The following is a 15,097-nucleotide window of genomic DNA, read 5'->3' as shown; positions in this document are numbered from 1 at the left end:
AAAGTAACTGTTCTGTTTGATAATACTTTATATACTCAAACAAATTACATTATACTTTCATGTGATAATCTTATTCTCAAAACGTATTTTAAATCAAATCTCCATGACATACCAGCCCAATTTATTTTTGCCTAGTCTAATCATGTTTCCCAGCTAAGAAATTAACAGAATAAGAGGTTAAAAAAAACAAACCATAAACTTATTCTTGCCACATGTAATCTCCATAAACTGATTAGCATAATAGATACCACCTCAAAAAAATATCTCTTGTTTGTTGCTTTTTTTCATAATTCTTGTAAAATATTATTTGGCAGGTGCCAAAAATATTTTACAAAAACTTTAACATGATTAAACCACAGAATAATGCAAACCACAGAAATACTTGGCTGAATAATAAAAAAGCAAAACAGTCCTTTCCGTGATGTACATTACGCAGTACTGTATATATTCTCACTGTATGTTTTAACCATGGCTAATTTGGCTAAGTGAAACTTGCTTCATGCAAGAAATCATATACATACTTCAAAAATAAATATTCAGTTCTCCTCATTCCATGTTTTATATTATTGTGTATCTATAAGTAACGAACAATTGTACCATTTTAAATCCTCTTTTAAACAACAACTTCCAGTATAGCAAAATATACAGGCCTTAAATACAAACCATGTCCATGATTTTATGTTGCAGAAGGGAAACCTGCACTTCAAAATCTTCATTTTTCTTCTGATAGTCTCTCAACAGCTGTTCTTGTTCTTCGAGCTGTTGCTGATAGGTAAATATCTGTTGCCTAGCTTGTAGTAAGTCAGCAGCTGTACTGCTGTGACTAGTGTTCCTTAAAGTTTCACTTGCCTGCAACTTATGAACAGAACAGTGTGTTAAGAGACATTGTTTGAAAAAGTGGCTTCCAAATTAAGCATTCTCAGTAACATATTTTTATTTCTCTTTCACAAAGGCATGTATTTTGAACTTTAAGAGGAAACATTCTTATTCTCAGGGATATTGTAAAGAGCAGTGTATTAGCAATCCCATAAGTCCCCTTTCCTCCTGAACTTACTTCTCTGATGTAATAACCATAGGCCAGAATAAATTATCCCGAAAAAGACTGAATTTATTTGAATATACTTTTTGGGATTATAAAAGATAAAAGAGCTTCAGTCAGGGCACCAGTGATTAATTGATAGAGAAAAACAATAGCCATACTTTCAGATACATGCACGCAATAGAATAGAGGTCCTCAACCCCTGGGTTGCGGCCCCCTATCGGATTACTTCAGAACAGGCCACATGAATCGCTGACTTGTGCATATACACGCGTGTGCAGCTTGACTTGCACAAGATGCAGTCCAGAGTGCAGGTGCAAGTTTAACTTGTGCGAGCGTCAAGCCAGCGCACATGCACGCAGCTCGACTTCCCTCTCCTGCTATGCTACTATGCTGTAAAGGTTTGGAACCACAATAGAATGTTGCTAATATAATCAGTTAAAAATATATCAATCAATCAATTTTTATTATGGTCACATAAATAAAAGCATTAAAAACAACAACATTATACCTAAACATAGATATCTAATACCAAGCCTGTTAAAGAATAAGGTATACCAAACCTGTTAAGCCTGCATTCCCCAACGGGTGTTAAGGAAAACAAACTAAACAGAACGTGCAGCGAAGGCAGATAGGAAAACAGGTAAATGTGTGAGATAAGTTTTCTAGTTAACACGCAGTAAAAATACAGATACGCTTGTGCTATCAAAATTATAATTTATTCCATTTAAGAATTATAGCATAGTCATTATAAACAGTCCATTAGTCATATACCAAATTCAGTCAAGTCTTGTCGAGGATACTCTAATTGCAAAGTCCATGTCGAATATCCAGTGTCAGTACACATATAATAAATCTGTCCAAAACTTATCTTCTCTCCGTTGAGAAATATCTTCAAAGTAATCCAACACTTCTTCTCCTCCCCGATCCAGCAAGAATGCAGTCTTCAATAAGCCAGCCAGTAAGAGCCAGAGAGTGCCTTGCTGCTTATATAGTACTTTTACAGCTGCACCCTTAATTACATTCCTTTAGCTTAAAGTCACATACACTTTATCTGACAAACCATGATTCATCATTTTATTATCTTTACCCAAAACAGTTAGGGTAAAACAATGTTATCCCTAACATTCTCCCCTTTTGGGTAATAATAATAAATATTACAATAATATAACCATTTACACCTTTAAATCATAATTGTCACAACTCTCTTTAAATTTTACAACCCCTTGAGCTTTTGTAAACTGGTCTGCAATATTTTCTTCCGTCATGCAGTACTCAAGTTTAATTAAACCATTTTTAACAGATTCTCTAACATTTAAGTATCTTAAATCAGTATGCTTTGATCTAGTCTTTACAGCAATATTAGTAGCTAATTGTATAGCTGCCTGGTTGTCCTCGTACACAATAATAGATTCTTTAACAGTTATACCCATGTCTAATAATAACTGTTTGTACAGAATTAAGTCAGTGCATAGTAATGACAGACATGAAAATTCTGCTTCCATCGTTGACAAGCTAATATGCTGTTGCCTGATTGACCTCCACCCTATTAAAGTCTTACCAAATAATATAACCATCCCAGATGTTGATTTTCTAGTATTTATGTCAGTTGCAAAACTTGCATCTGCATAGGCACTAAGAATCAAATCACCTTTTGGCTCTAGATACAATGCATGATGCATTGTTCCTTTAAGATATCTTAAAATTCTCTTTAATGCTTGCCAATGACATTGATGTGGATCATTATTATATCGTGCCAGCTGATTAATACTATAAGCTATATCTGGCCTAGACCAATTGCTTATATATGATAAGCTACCAATCAAAGATTGATATATGGTCTTATCAAATTTGGGACTTTGAGCATCCATTTTGCAAATTTCCTGACTCATTGAAGTCTTTGCAGGCTTACAAAGTTCCATTTTATACAATTTAATTAATTGGCAAATTTTATCCTCTTGAGATATCTTAAATCCCTTTGTGGTTTTGTTAATTGTCAATCCTAGATACTTTTTAATTTCACCTAAATGTTTTAATTTTATCCTTTTGCCTAATAATGAAATAATCTCAGTAGCTTCATTATTGGTCTTAGTAATCAAAGCAATATCATCTGTAAATAATAACAATAATGACACCGTTCCATTATATTCTCTTTTAAACATACATGGATCTGCTAAACCAGATTTAAACCCTATATTGTTTAATTCTTTCACAATATATTGGTTCCATTCATAGCCAGATTGTTTCAATCCATATAAACTCTTCTTGAGTTTCCAACAATCATTGCTATTTACTTTATTATCTTTTATACCAATTGGTTTTTTCAAATATATTGTATGCTGCAATGGTGCATGCAGATATGCAGTTTCTACGTCTAAATGGTTAACTATATAATTATTCTTAGCTGCCCACACTAGAGCGGCTCTTAAAGTTGTAGCCTTAAGATTTTGTGCAAATACCTCATCATAATCAAATATATTTTGGTTAAATCCTTGTGCTACTAATCTAGCTTTATAAGTTACTTTCCCATTATTTCCAGTCTTTACTTTGAATATCCATTTGTACCCAATGGATTTTGTTAGGTATAACATTGATACCAAATATGGTTTGGGTGAATAAATATATAAAACTTAGATATCATGGTTTAAGTGCTTATCACTTTAAGCACAATGCAGCAGGCAATTAGCCGATTAAGGGTGCGGTTAGAAGTTACAATATAAGGAAGCATTAGAAGCTGGCTTGCTTACTGTCTGTAACTACTGCGATTTACTGTCTGTCGCTGACTGTAACTGGCTGTAACTGTGTGCTGCTGCGACTAACTGTGATTACTGACTGTGAGTGCCTGTGACTGAACTGTTATTGTTTGCTACTGTTTGCTGAATATCCAGCGTTTGTTTCTCTGGAGAGTGAAACCGGAGGAGGAGAAGATATCTTTATCAGCTGATAAAGATATTGCAAGGACTCTTAACTTGGACTATACTAGTGAGTCTTACTGGATGGAAATACTGTGAATGACTTAATGGACTGAATGACAATGCTTAAACTCTAACTGGATTAAAAACTATTTAAACTACAAACAGTGTTTGTGTTCAGTGTGTGTATACTCTGGGGCCCTTCCGCTCTCCTTTGGCTTCCTGGCTTGACTACTGCTGCAATACTACTCTGCTAGGGGTTAAATCCTCAAACCCTAACATTGGTTATGGGCCCAGCAGCATAGTCTAACTAACCAGGATATAGCAGAGAGAGTTGGTGTGAGTTGCACATTACTGTAAAAACAAACTGTTTTAATTAGTTTAAAATAGTCAAAATATCTGAAGAGTAATGGCACAAGTAAATTTGTCACAACTGTCCATGATATCCAGGCTGGATGGAACAAACTATGTTTCATGGTCAATGAAATGTAGTTTACTTCTACGCAGAGAAGGTTTGTGGGACATTATAGCAAACCCACCAGATGTCAGTAGCTGGGATCCTGCTGATGATGATGATAAAGAAAAGTTACAAGACTTTAAACTGAAGAATGAGCAGGCTTTATGCATCATAGGACTGACTCTCTGTGATCAGCAGCTTGTCCATATTCGTGGAGAAGAAAATGCTGCAAACTGCTGGGAGAACCTCAGGAAGATTTATGTTCGGGACAGTGTAGGAGCACATATAAATCTTACACGGAAGCTTTTTCGAACGCATCTTCAGAGGAATGGAGATATGTTAGTTCATTTAAACTGTATGAAGAGCATTTTTCAAGATTTGCAAGAAAAAGAGCTTATATTTAATGAACTGCAACAAGTCTATATAATATTATCTTCATTAGATCAAAGCTATGATGACTATGTGACTTCGTTGGAAGTATTGCCAAAAGAAAGCCTCTCATTAACCGAGATTACAGGCAGGCTACTTGAAGAAGCCAGAAGAAGGCGTGAGCGTGACGAGCTGAGAGAAGATAAGGAAGAAGAGAAATTATCTTCAAAGCTTGAAAGAAACCAGATTAGCAAAGTAAAGCACCTGGAAGAAGAGAATTTATCTTCAACAGCATACACAATTAAAAAGTGTTTTAATTGTGGAGGCAGAGGACATTTGGCAAGGTTTTGCAAAAAGAGAAAAAGCCAGAATGTAAAAAAGCCAAAGAAAGCATTTGAACTAGCCACGATTAGCAACTCTGATGTGAAGAATAATTTATGGGTGGTTGACAGTGGCGCATCCCACTGCATCACAAGAGATAAGACAAAATTTATAAAAATGTCTACAAGTTCTCAACATATATCACTTGCAAATGGCTGGAACCTGAAAGCAAAAGGTGAAGGTTTTGCACGTTGTCCGTACATAAACCAGGATATAAAAATGTTGTATGTACCGCAACTAAAGTTTAATTTGCTTTCAGTAAGGGTATTAGATAAATTAGGTTATGTAATTACTTTTAAGAATAATAATTGCATAATTGAAAAAGATAACAAAAGAGTAACTGCAGCTTTAAATGGAACATTATATGTATTAGATAATAGTAAGAAAGGGGAGGCTCAAACTGTATTTAATAATATAAAGCCTCATGATGAATGTATCCATTTATTGCATAGGCGTTTGGGGCATGTAAATTTTAAAATGCTAAAACGTACAGTTGAGTTATCTGAAGGAATAAGGTTAAAATCTTGTGATAAATATTTGCGTTGTAATGTTTGCTGTGAAGATAAGAGCAAGGTATTGCCTGCAAATAGGCTAAATGGTTTCAAAACAAAAGAACCTTTAGAAGTAGTATTTGCAGACATAATAGGTCCAAAGAAACCCAGTATGGGGGGTGCTAGATATATACTGAGCATTATGGACCATTATTCTAGATATGGGTTTTGCTATTTAATGAAAAGCAAAACTGAAACATATCAACATTTTTTCAATTGGCTTAGGTTTGCTGAAAGAAAGTCTAAACGTAAACTGATAACCCTGGTGACAGATAATGGCACGGAATTTATTAATAACAAATTCCAGAACAGACTTAAGGTAGCTGGAATAGAGCATAAGAAGTCTGCTCCATACAGGCCAGAACATAACGCTTTTATTGAAAGAAGAGGCCAAACACTACAGGCAATGGTTAGAACAATGTTAAATGATTCTGGGTTACCTGATTCTTTGTGGGGGGAGGCTACAATGTGTGCTAATAACATATTGAACAACGTTGTTAATACAACAACAGGTGAAATTCCATTCACCAGATGGCATGGCAGGAAACCTGATCTAAGTTACCTGCACACATTTGGTGCACCAGCATGGGTGCATATTCCTGCACAACTCAGAAAAAAAGGGCAACATAGAGCTAAAAGATTTTTCTTCGTTGGTTATCAGGCAAACCATAGGGCATATAGATTTTGGGAAAAAGGCACATCTAAAGTGTTATGTAGTGCTAGTGCCCAATTTCTAGAACATGAAGGATGGGAGAAATTAGAACAGGATGCCAATAAAGATGCAATTATTGAATCCTATAGAAATCCCATTAGTTATCCCTGTAACTTTAAAAATAAAGTAAAGAGACAAATACAGGATGAAATAGTGCCCATAAAGGAAGAAACAGATTCAATAGCTGAACAGGATGAGGATGATGAACAGGTAGTAGTTCAACAAAGTCCTCCAGTAAGCCCTGTAATTCCCAGAAGAACTACACGTATATCTAGACCGCCTGATAGGTACCAGGCTAACACAGTGTGCCAGATTAATCAAGTTCCTAATTCTGTTGAAGAAATTAAAAAGTATCCTAATAAGGAAAAAGAAAGATGGTATGCAGCAATGAATAAGGAACTGAATTCATTAAGTGATATGAAGGTGTATGAAAATGCCAAATTACCTGTAGGAAAGAAATCCATTGGCTGCAAATGGATATTTAAGGTAAAAATAGATAAGGATGGTAATTTAATCCATAAGGCAAGGTTAGTAGCCCAAGGTTTTAGGCAGAATGCTAATGACTATGATGAGGTGTTTGCACCTAGTCTTAAGGCAGCAACCTTGAGAGCAGCTTTAGTGTGGGCAGCTAGTAAAAACTATATAGTTAACCATCTAGATGTGGAAACTGCTTACTTGCACGCCCCATTAAAACATACTATTTATATGAATAAACCTGTTGGTATTAAAAGTGAAAATAAGGATAATAATGATTGTTGGTTGTTAAAGAAAAGCCTCTATGGTCTTAAACAATCAGGCTATGAATGGAACCAGTATATTGTAAAGGAACTAGACAATATAGGATTTAAAGCTGGTTTAGCCGATCCATGTCTGTTTAAAAGGGAGACAAATGGGAAAGTATCATTATTATTACTATTCACAGATGATATTGCTTTGATAACTGAAACTAATGATGAAGCAAATAAAATAATATCATCATTAGGAAAGAGAATAAAGATCAAGCAATTAGGGGAGATAAAGAAGTATCTCGGTTTGAATATAAAGAAAACAAGGAAAGGTTTTAAGATATCTCAGGAAGATAAGATAAGCAAATTACTAAAAGATTACAAGATGGAGCTTTGTAAGCCAGCTAAGACTCCAATGAGTCAGGAGTTTAGCAACACTGATGTACAAAGCCCTGAGTTTGATAAGGTGATTTATCAATCTTTAATTGGTAGTTTGAGTTATATTAGTAATTGGTCTAGACCAGATATATCGTACTGTGTGAATCAGTTGGCTAGATTCAATTCTGCACCATGTGAAAGACACTGGAATGCAGCTAAGAGGATATTAAGATATCTTAAAAAGACAATGAATTATTCATTGTATTTAGAACCAAAGGGTGATTTAATTTTGAGTGCTTATGCAGATGCTAGCTTTGCATCAGAAAGAGACACTAGAAAGTCGACTTCAGGAACAGCCATAATGCTGGGTAATACATTAATAGGCTGGAAGTCAATAAGACAACAGCATATAAGTTTGTCTATTATGGAGGCAGAATTCTCCTGTTTATCATTGTTATGTACAGAGTTAATAATGTATAAACAAATGTTAATTGATATAGGTATAACTGTAGATTATCCTATAATTATACATGAAGATAATCAGGCAGCAATTCAAATGGCCACAAATATTGGAGTAAAAACAAGGAGCAAACATACAGATCTAAGATACCTAAACGTGAGACAATCTGTAAGAAGTAAGATGATTCAGCTAGAGTACTGTATGTCGGAGGACAATTTAGCTGATAATTTTACTAAAGCCCAAGGTGCCAGTAAGCACCAGGAGAGTTGTGAAAAATATGGGATAAGATTGTAAAGGTATTATATATTTATTTCACCCAAAAGGGGAGTATGTTAGGTATAACATTGATACCAAATATGGTTTGGGTGAATAAATATATAAAACTTAGATATCATGGTTTAAGTGCTTATCACTTTAAGCACAATGCAGCAGGCAATTAGCCGATTAAGGGTGCGGTTAGAAGTTACAATATAAGGAAGCATTAGAAGCTGGCTTGCTTACTGTCTGTAACTACTGCGATTTACTGTCTGTCGCTGACTGTAACTGGCTGTAACTGTGTGCTGCTGCGACTAACTGTGATTACTGACTGTGAGTGCCTGTGACTGAACTGTTATTGTTTGCTACTGTTTGCTGAATATCCAGCGTTTGTTTCTCTGGAGAGTGAAACCGGAGGAGGAGAAGATATCTTTATCGGCTGATAAAGATATTGCAAGGACTCTTAACTTGGACTATACTAGTGAGTCTTACTGGATGGAAATACTGTGAATGACTTAATGGACTGAATGACAATGCTTAAACTCTAACTGGATTAAAAACTATTTAAACTACAAACAGTGTTTGTGTTCAGTGTGTGTATACTCTGGGGCCCTTCCGCTCTCCTTTGGCTTCCTGGCTTGACTACTGCTGCAATACTACTCTGCTAGGGGTTAAATCCTCAAACCCTAACAGATTTTTCTCCTGGAGGTAATTTGGTTTCTTCATAAACCTTCATTTCCTTTAATGAATTTAACTCTTTTTCCATTGCCTTTTGCCAATTCTCCTGATCCTTAGCAGGATACATCTTAAGTTCATCTATGCTAGAAGGAACTTTATTTACTTGGCAAACAATACTTGCCTGATATCTATCAGGTGGTTTGGTTATACGCGTTGTGCGTCTAGGTATAATAGGACTTACAGGTGGACTTTCCTTTATTTCCTGTTCTTGACTATCTATCTCTTCTTGATCAATTATCTCCTCTTGATCTGATTCTATTTGCTCTTCATGGATTTCTTCTTTAATTGGACTTTTCTTATAACTAGTCTTTTCTTTCTGCCTCTTGTAGTGTTCTATAATAACATCATTATCTGAATCCTGCTCTAATCTATTCCATCCTATATGTTCTAGGAATTGTGCACTAGCACTGCAGTATACTCTAGATGTACCTGGTTCCCAGAATCTATAAGATCTATGGTTTGCTTGACATCCAACAAAAATTAATCTTTTAGCTCTACGTTGTCCTTTGTGCCTGAGTTGTGTAGGGATATGCACCCATGCTGGTGCACCAAATGTGTGAATATAACTCAAATCAGGTTTCCTACCATGCCACAGAGTGAATGGTAATTCACCTGTTGTTGAATTAACAACATTGTTTAATATGTGATTACCACACATTATAGCTTCTCCCCACAAATTGTCAGGTAATCCAGAATCAGATAACATTGTTCTTCCTATTGATTGCAGTGTTTGGCCTCTTCTCTCAATAAATGCATTATGTTGAGGCCTATATGGTGCAGACTTTTTATGTTGAATACCTGCCATTCTAAGTCTATTCTGGAATTTATTATTTGTAAATTCCGCACCATTATCTGTTATAAGAGTTACTAATTTCTTTTTAGTTTTCCTCTCTGCAAATTTTAACCAATTAAAGAAATTGGTATACGTTTCAGTTTTTCTCTTCATTAGAAAACAGAAACCATACCTAGAATAGTGGTCCATTATGCTTAATATGTATCTAGCACCACCTACACTTGGCTTTTTAGGACCTATTATATCGGCAAATACTACCTCTAAAGGCTCTTTGGTAGTAAATCCATCAACTCTATTTGCCGGTATAACTTTGCTTTTGTTTTGATTACAAGCAGAACATTGCAAATACTTATTACAAGGTTTTAAACTTATTCCTTTAGATAGTTGAACAGTTCTCTTAATCATTTTAAAATTTAAATGACCTAACCTTCGGTGTAACAAGTGAATACATTCATCATGAGGTTTCTTATTATCATAAACTGTGTTAGCCAACTCTAAACCATTATCATTTAACACATATAAATCACCTCTTAAAGATGCAGTAATTTTCTTACCTTCTTTTTCAATTAAACAAGTATCTCCCCTAAAGGTAACTATGTATCCTAATCTAACCAACATTCTAACTGAAAGCAAATTAAATTTAAGTTGAGGTACATATAACATTTTTATGTTCTCATTTATACTAGAACAATGAGCTATACCTTCACCTTTTGCTTTAATTTTCCATCCGTTTGCTAATGAGATATGTTGTGAACTCATGGACATTTTTACAAATTTTTTGTTATCATTTGTAATACAGTGGGACGCACCACTGTCAACCACCCATAGATTATTTTTTACAACTCCATTACTATACATTGCTAACTCATAATTCTTATTTCTTCTTTGATGGCTTACAGCATTCTGGCTTGCATTCTGGCGCTTTGGTTTCTTACAAAATCTTGCAAAATGTCCTCTCCCCCACAATTAAAACACTTTTTAATTGCGTATGCAGTAGGAGATTCATTATTTTCCTTTTGAGGTTGCTCCCTCCTTAACTGATCTCTTTCAAGCTGCCAGTGATATCAGTTAAAGTTAGGCTTTCTTTAGGCAATATTTCAAGGGAAGTTACGTAGTCATCAAAACTTTCGTCTAATGAAGATAGAATTATGTAAACCTGGTGTAGCTCAGAGAAAATTAACTCCTTCTCATGAAGTTCTTGAAAAATGCTTTTCATAGTATTCAAATGACTCAGCATATCACCATTCTTTTGGAGATACGTGCGAAAAAGCTTCCGTGTTAGATTTATGTGAGCACCAACGTTATCTCTGACATAAATCCTCCTCAGTTTTTGCCAACACCCAACAGCAGTTTGCTCTCCGCGTATATGAACAAGCTGCTGATCAGTTAATGTTAATCCTATGATGCAAAGTTCTTGTTCATTTTTCTGTTTAAAGTCTTCTATCTTCTGACTATCTTCCTCATCTTCAGGATCCCATTCTTCTACGTTTGGTGGGTTTTCAATTATGTTCCACAGACCTTCTCTTCGTAGAAGTAGACTACATTTCATAGACCATGAAACATAGTTTGTTCCATCCAGCTTGGATATAAGGGACAAACTTTGTAGACTGTCTTGTGCCATATTTCACTATATGGATATAAAACTATAATTGATAAAACACAGCTGTCTGTTTACTGTAACGTGTAACAACACAAAATCTCACTTTTTACATAAACCTGTTTTTATCCTAGTTAAACTGACTTTGCAGTCTCTCTGGGCCCATAACCAGTGTTAAGCCTGCATTCCCCAACGGGTGTTAAGGAAAACAAACTAAACAGAACGTGCAGCGAAGGCAGATAGGAAGACAGGTAAATGTGTGAGATAAGTTTTCTAGTTAACACGCAGTAAAAATACAGATACGCTTGTGCTATCAAAATTATAATTTATTCCATTTAAGAATTATAGCATAGTCATTATAAACAGTCCATTAGTCATATACCAAATTCAGTCAAGTCTTGTCGAGGATACTCTAATTGCAAAGTCCGTGTCGAATATCCAGTGTCAGTACACATATAATAAATCTGTCCAAAACTTATCTTCTCTCCGTTGAGAAATATCTTCAAAGTAATCCAACACTTCTTCTCCTCCCCGATCCAGCAAGAATGCAGTCTTCAATAAGCCAGCCAGTAAGAGCCAGAGAGTGCCTTGCTGCTTATATAGTACTTTTACAGCTGCACCCTTAATTACATTCCTTTAGCTTAAAGTCACATACACTTTATCTGACAAACCATGATTCATCATTTTATTATCTTTACCCAAAACAGTTAGGGTAAAACAATGTTATCCCTAACAAAACCTATTAAACAATATTTCCAAGACATTGCAAATTAATGTAATTTTACATGATTCCTCCCAAAGCAGTTGATATATTAGCTTAGAAAAATATGTTTCTAATATTTCCAGCAAGCCATTTTACATTTATGAATCAACTGAACTTAAAAAAAAACTTAATTTTTTGATATTAATAACTACAGATAGCATTTATTTTTGATACTTTCAGAACATGAAAGAAATGTGTACATCCCTTTTTATTCAGGGAAACACAGAATTCTTTCTAATGGCTCAAACCAATATAGACAATAAGATGTTCCCAACTGATCTGAATAAACAGATCAGTGGGAACCTCACTAAATTTGATTCTCTATTCCCATACTGGAAATATGTTTAACTAGTTCCTTCTTGCATTTCACAAGGCTTTGAAAACCATGTTGTTCAAGCTTTCTCTTGCCAAATTAAGGAATATTATATTTGTTGTTATTATTTTTGAAGTATTTGATGTTTCCTGATTTATTATATACTGACCAGATTCAATGTACTGATTTATAAGTAAATCGAATCCTGGACACAGTCTTATCCATTCTTCTCCCATTCAAGTTTGTTCAAACTGCACTTTTTATTTTATAGAAATAGCCAAACAACTGTTTGTGAACTCTCTGCATTAGCCCTGTTTTCAGCTTGTAATTCTAATTTGAAAAACTCGCTTAAACTAAAATTTTGGAATTTGGATAGAATGAAAAAGCCATTATTAATAGGACAGAGAACTGAAAGCATCATTTGCAAAGTTAAAGTTTATATGAATCCAGTCAATGAATAATATATAAAATCAAAATAAATCCATTATCTCAAAAATGGGTCTGCCTAATGGAAAAGTAGAGAAAATGACAGAAACATATAAACATTTTTCCTTCAGTAACGGAATGATTTAGGCATATTTTTTAATAAAATATTATCAGTACTTACATGCTGAAATTGAATTTGCAGTTTTTGACTTTGTTCTGTCAGTTCCAAAAATTCCCTCATAGTTTCATCTTTTTCCATCCTGGCTTGCTGAAGATTAGCAGTGAGCTGAGTTATAATGTTGTCTCTTTTTTTGATAGCAGTTTCAAATTCCTGCAGCTAGAAAAAGTTGGGTTGAATATTAATACCATTTATAAGGAACTCTGTATCAGCTCAGATGAGTCTTGGATGCACACCATTCCAAATATGTCCAGATATTTAGAAAACAGAAAAACAAAACATGTTTAGTATAATGGCATAACAGTAGGTTCTCCATTATGTAATGTTATCAATGGGGAATAGGGCTTGCCAACTTTCTACTTGATGGTTGCTTGTATGGTTTCATCAAGGAGAAAGCCACATACCGATAAAAACTGACAGAGCAAGCTAATATAAACAGTCAGCAAACTCAGTAATTTATCTAGGCTGAATGAAACATCTACAAAAAAAACAAAAAAGCTCTGAGAGTACAACCCTGAGCTACATATATTCTCTTTATGTATAACAGAATATTGATTTCCTTGCTAATGATATTATTTTTACCAATTAATATTTAAAAATGCTAATGTATAGATTTTTGTTACCTTAGTATAGTTCTAATATTAGTAACTTATGAACACTTTTTACATTTCAAAACATTTTTCCAAGAATTGATTTTCGGCACAAGCCCCAAATAAATTTTAATGTTTGCAAAAGAATATGGGACTGCTTGGTTTTTATACTCCCTTGGATAGACCTAAAATCAGTGGTGGGATTCAGCTAGTTCACACCATTTGGGAAGAACCGTTGGTTAACTTCCTGAGCAGTTTGGCGAAGCCGTTGTTGGAAGAAACCTCCTTCCAACAGCCTTTTGTTTTTCCCACTTTACAGGGATAATCCTGTCAAGAAGGCAGGAAGGAAATATTCTGGTGTGCCTCTGTGTTGTTTCTAGCCTAACATTTATCTTTATTATTGCCCTGTTTAAGTGTTTTCAGAAATTGCCTCTCTGGTTAAGTCTTGTTACATTGCAACAGCTAATGGTTCTTAGCAGTATGCCCAGACTAGTGGAAGCCACTTCTCTGGAGGGTTGCTTTTTTTTTTTTTTTTTTGCTAGTACAGTACTTTTATTAGGGGCTTGACTTTTAAAAAAAAGCTTTTTACACTGTTTGGGGTGTACTTTTGGGGTGTACATCCAAGAGACAGGATGCAAGCTTGGCACTCTGATATTTTTACTGCCTTTTGGGGGGCATGTGATCCTTAAATCTGGATGATTTCCTTAGGATATCTTGTGAGGCGAGTGACACCAGCTGGTATCTTTAAGTGGTGCAAATGGATCTAAGGATTGTTTCTTCTGGGTGTGAAAGTGTGTTTTGTCAGTTCACTGAGCACAGGAATCTCTTGTCTATGGGGATTCTTTAGTTGTCCAGGTCATAGTTGTTCCAAAGGAGCTTTTTTCAAGACTGTTGGAAGAAATATCCATCTGGTTCAGTACCAAGCAGAGAGAAAGACACTAGAAACATGGAGGCGGATTGGAAAGGTGATTTATTAGTGAACAGGACCACATGGGTTTGAGGTCCTGGGCAACTGGTTTAATGAGTACGTGGATTTTTATACAGTTTGTTCTACAGCATTTTGTGATTTAGAGGCTTGTTTTGTGTATTTTGTTATTTGATTTCAATTAGTTTGTCTCATGAAGGCCAGCAATGAGTTGGGCTTTTTAAGCTTAACAAATGTAATTATGCCTAGATGCTGGTTTCCTTGGGGTTTTAATCCTGTCTTCAATGGATTACCAAATCTGCATTTTAAAAGATGGCCTCCTCATTTTCTTTGAGGCTATTAAGAAAGACTGAGTCTGTTTCCTGCCTTTTAAGAGCATGTTTCTCTATTTCTCATTTAGGGAAATATAATTTTCTGCCTTTTTAATATTTCTCAAAATATTTCATTCTTCGGGGGGACAGCGTGCTTTCATTCTTCGGGGGGATGGCGTGCTAACTTTTTGCAACTGCACATTTTTGGTTTCAAGAAAAAGCAC

At 35.0% G+C, this 15,097-nt stretch overlaps 1 protein-coding gene across 7 annotated transcripts in view; it reads right to left on the bottom strand.

Annotated features, from left to right (window-relative positions):
* The window catches only part of LOC113429475 (A-kinase anchor protein 9-like), a 52,080-nt gene that overhangs the window by 25,634 nt on the left and 11,349 nt on the right, over positions 1–15,097 (bottom strand). For all 7 annotated transcript variants that reach the window (XR_015745741.1, XR_015745740.1, XR_015745742.1 and 4 more), the window contains exons 3-4: positions 13,051–13,206; positions 664–855 (exon numbers count right to left, since the gene is read on the bottom strand). Coding sequence is in view for 4 of the 7 variants with exons in the window: in XM_087946048.1 (XP_087802174.1) it covers positions 664–855; positions 13,051–13,206 (348 nt within the window). In the remaining 3 variants the exon portion in view is untranslated. The remainder of the gene's footprint in view (positions 1–663; positions 856–13,050; positions 13,207–15,097) is intronic.

Source organism: Notechis scutatus, chromosome Z, assembly GCF_049901735.1.
Source record: "Notechis scutatus isolate UNSWTSFEM ecotype Mainland chromosome Z, rNotScu1.2, whole genome shotgun sequence".
NCBI lineage: Eukaryota > Metazoa > Chordata > Lepidosauria > Squamata > Elapidae > Notechis > Notechis scutatus.
This window is presented reverse-complemented; position numbering and strand designations above follow the sequence as displayed.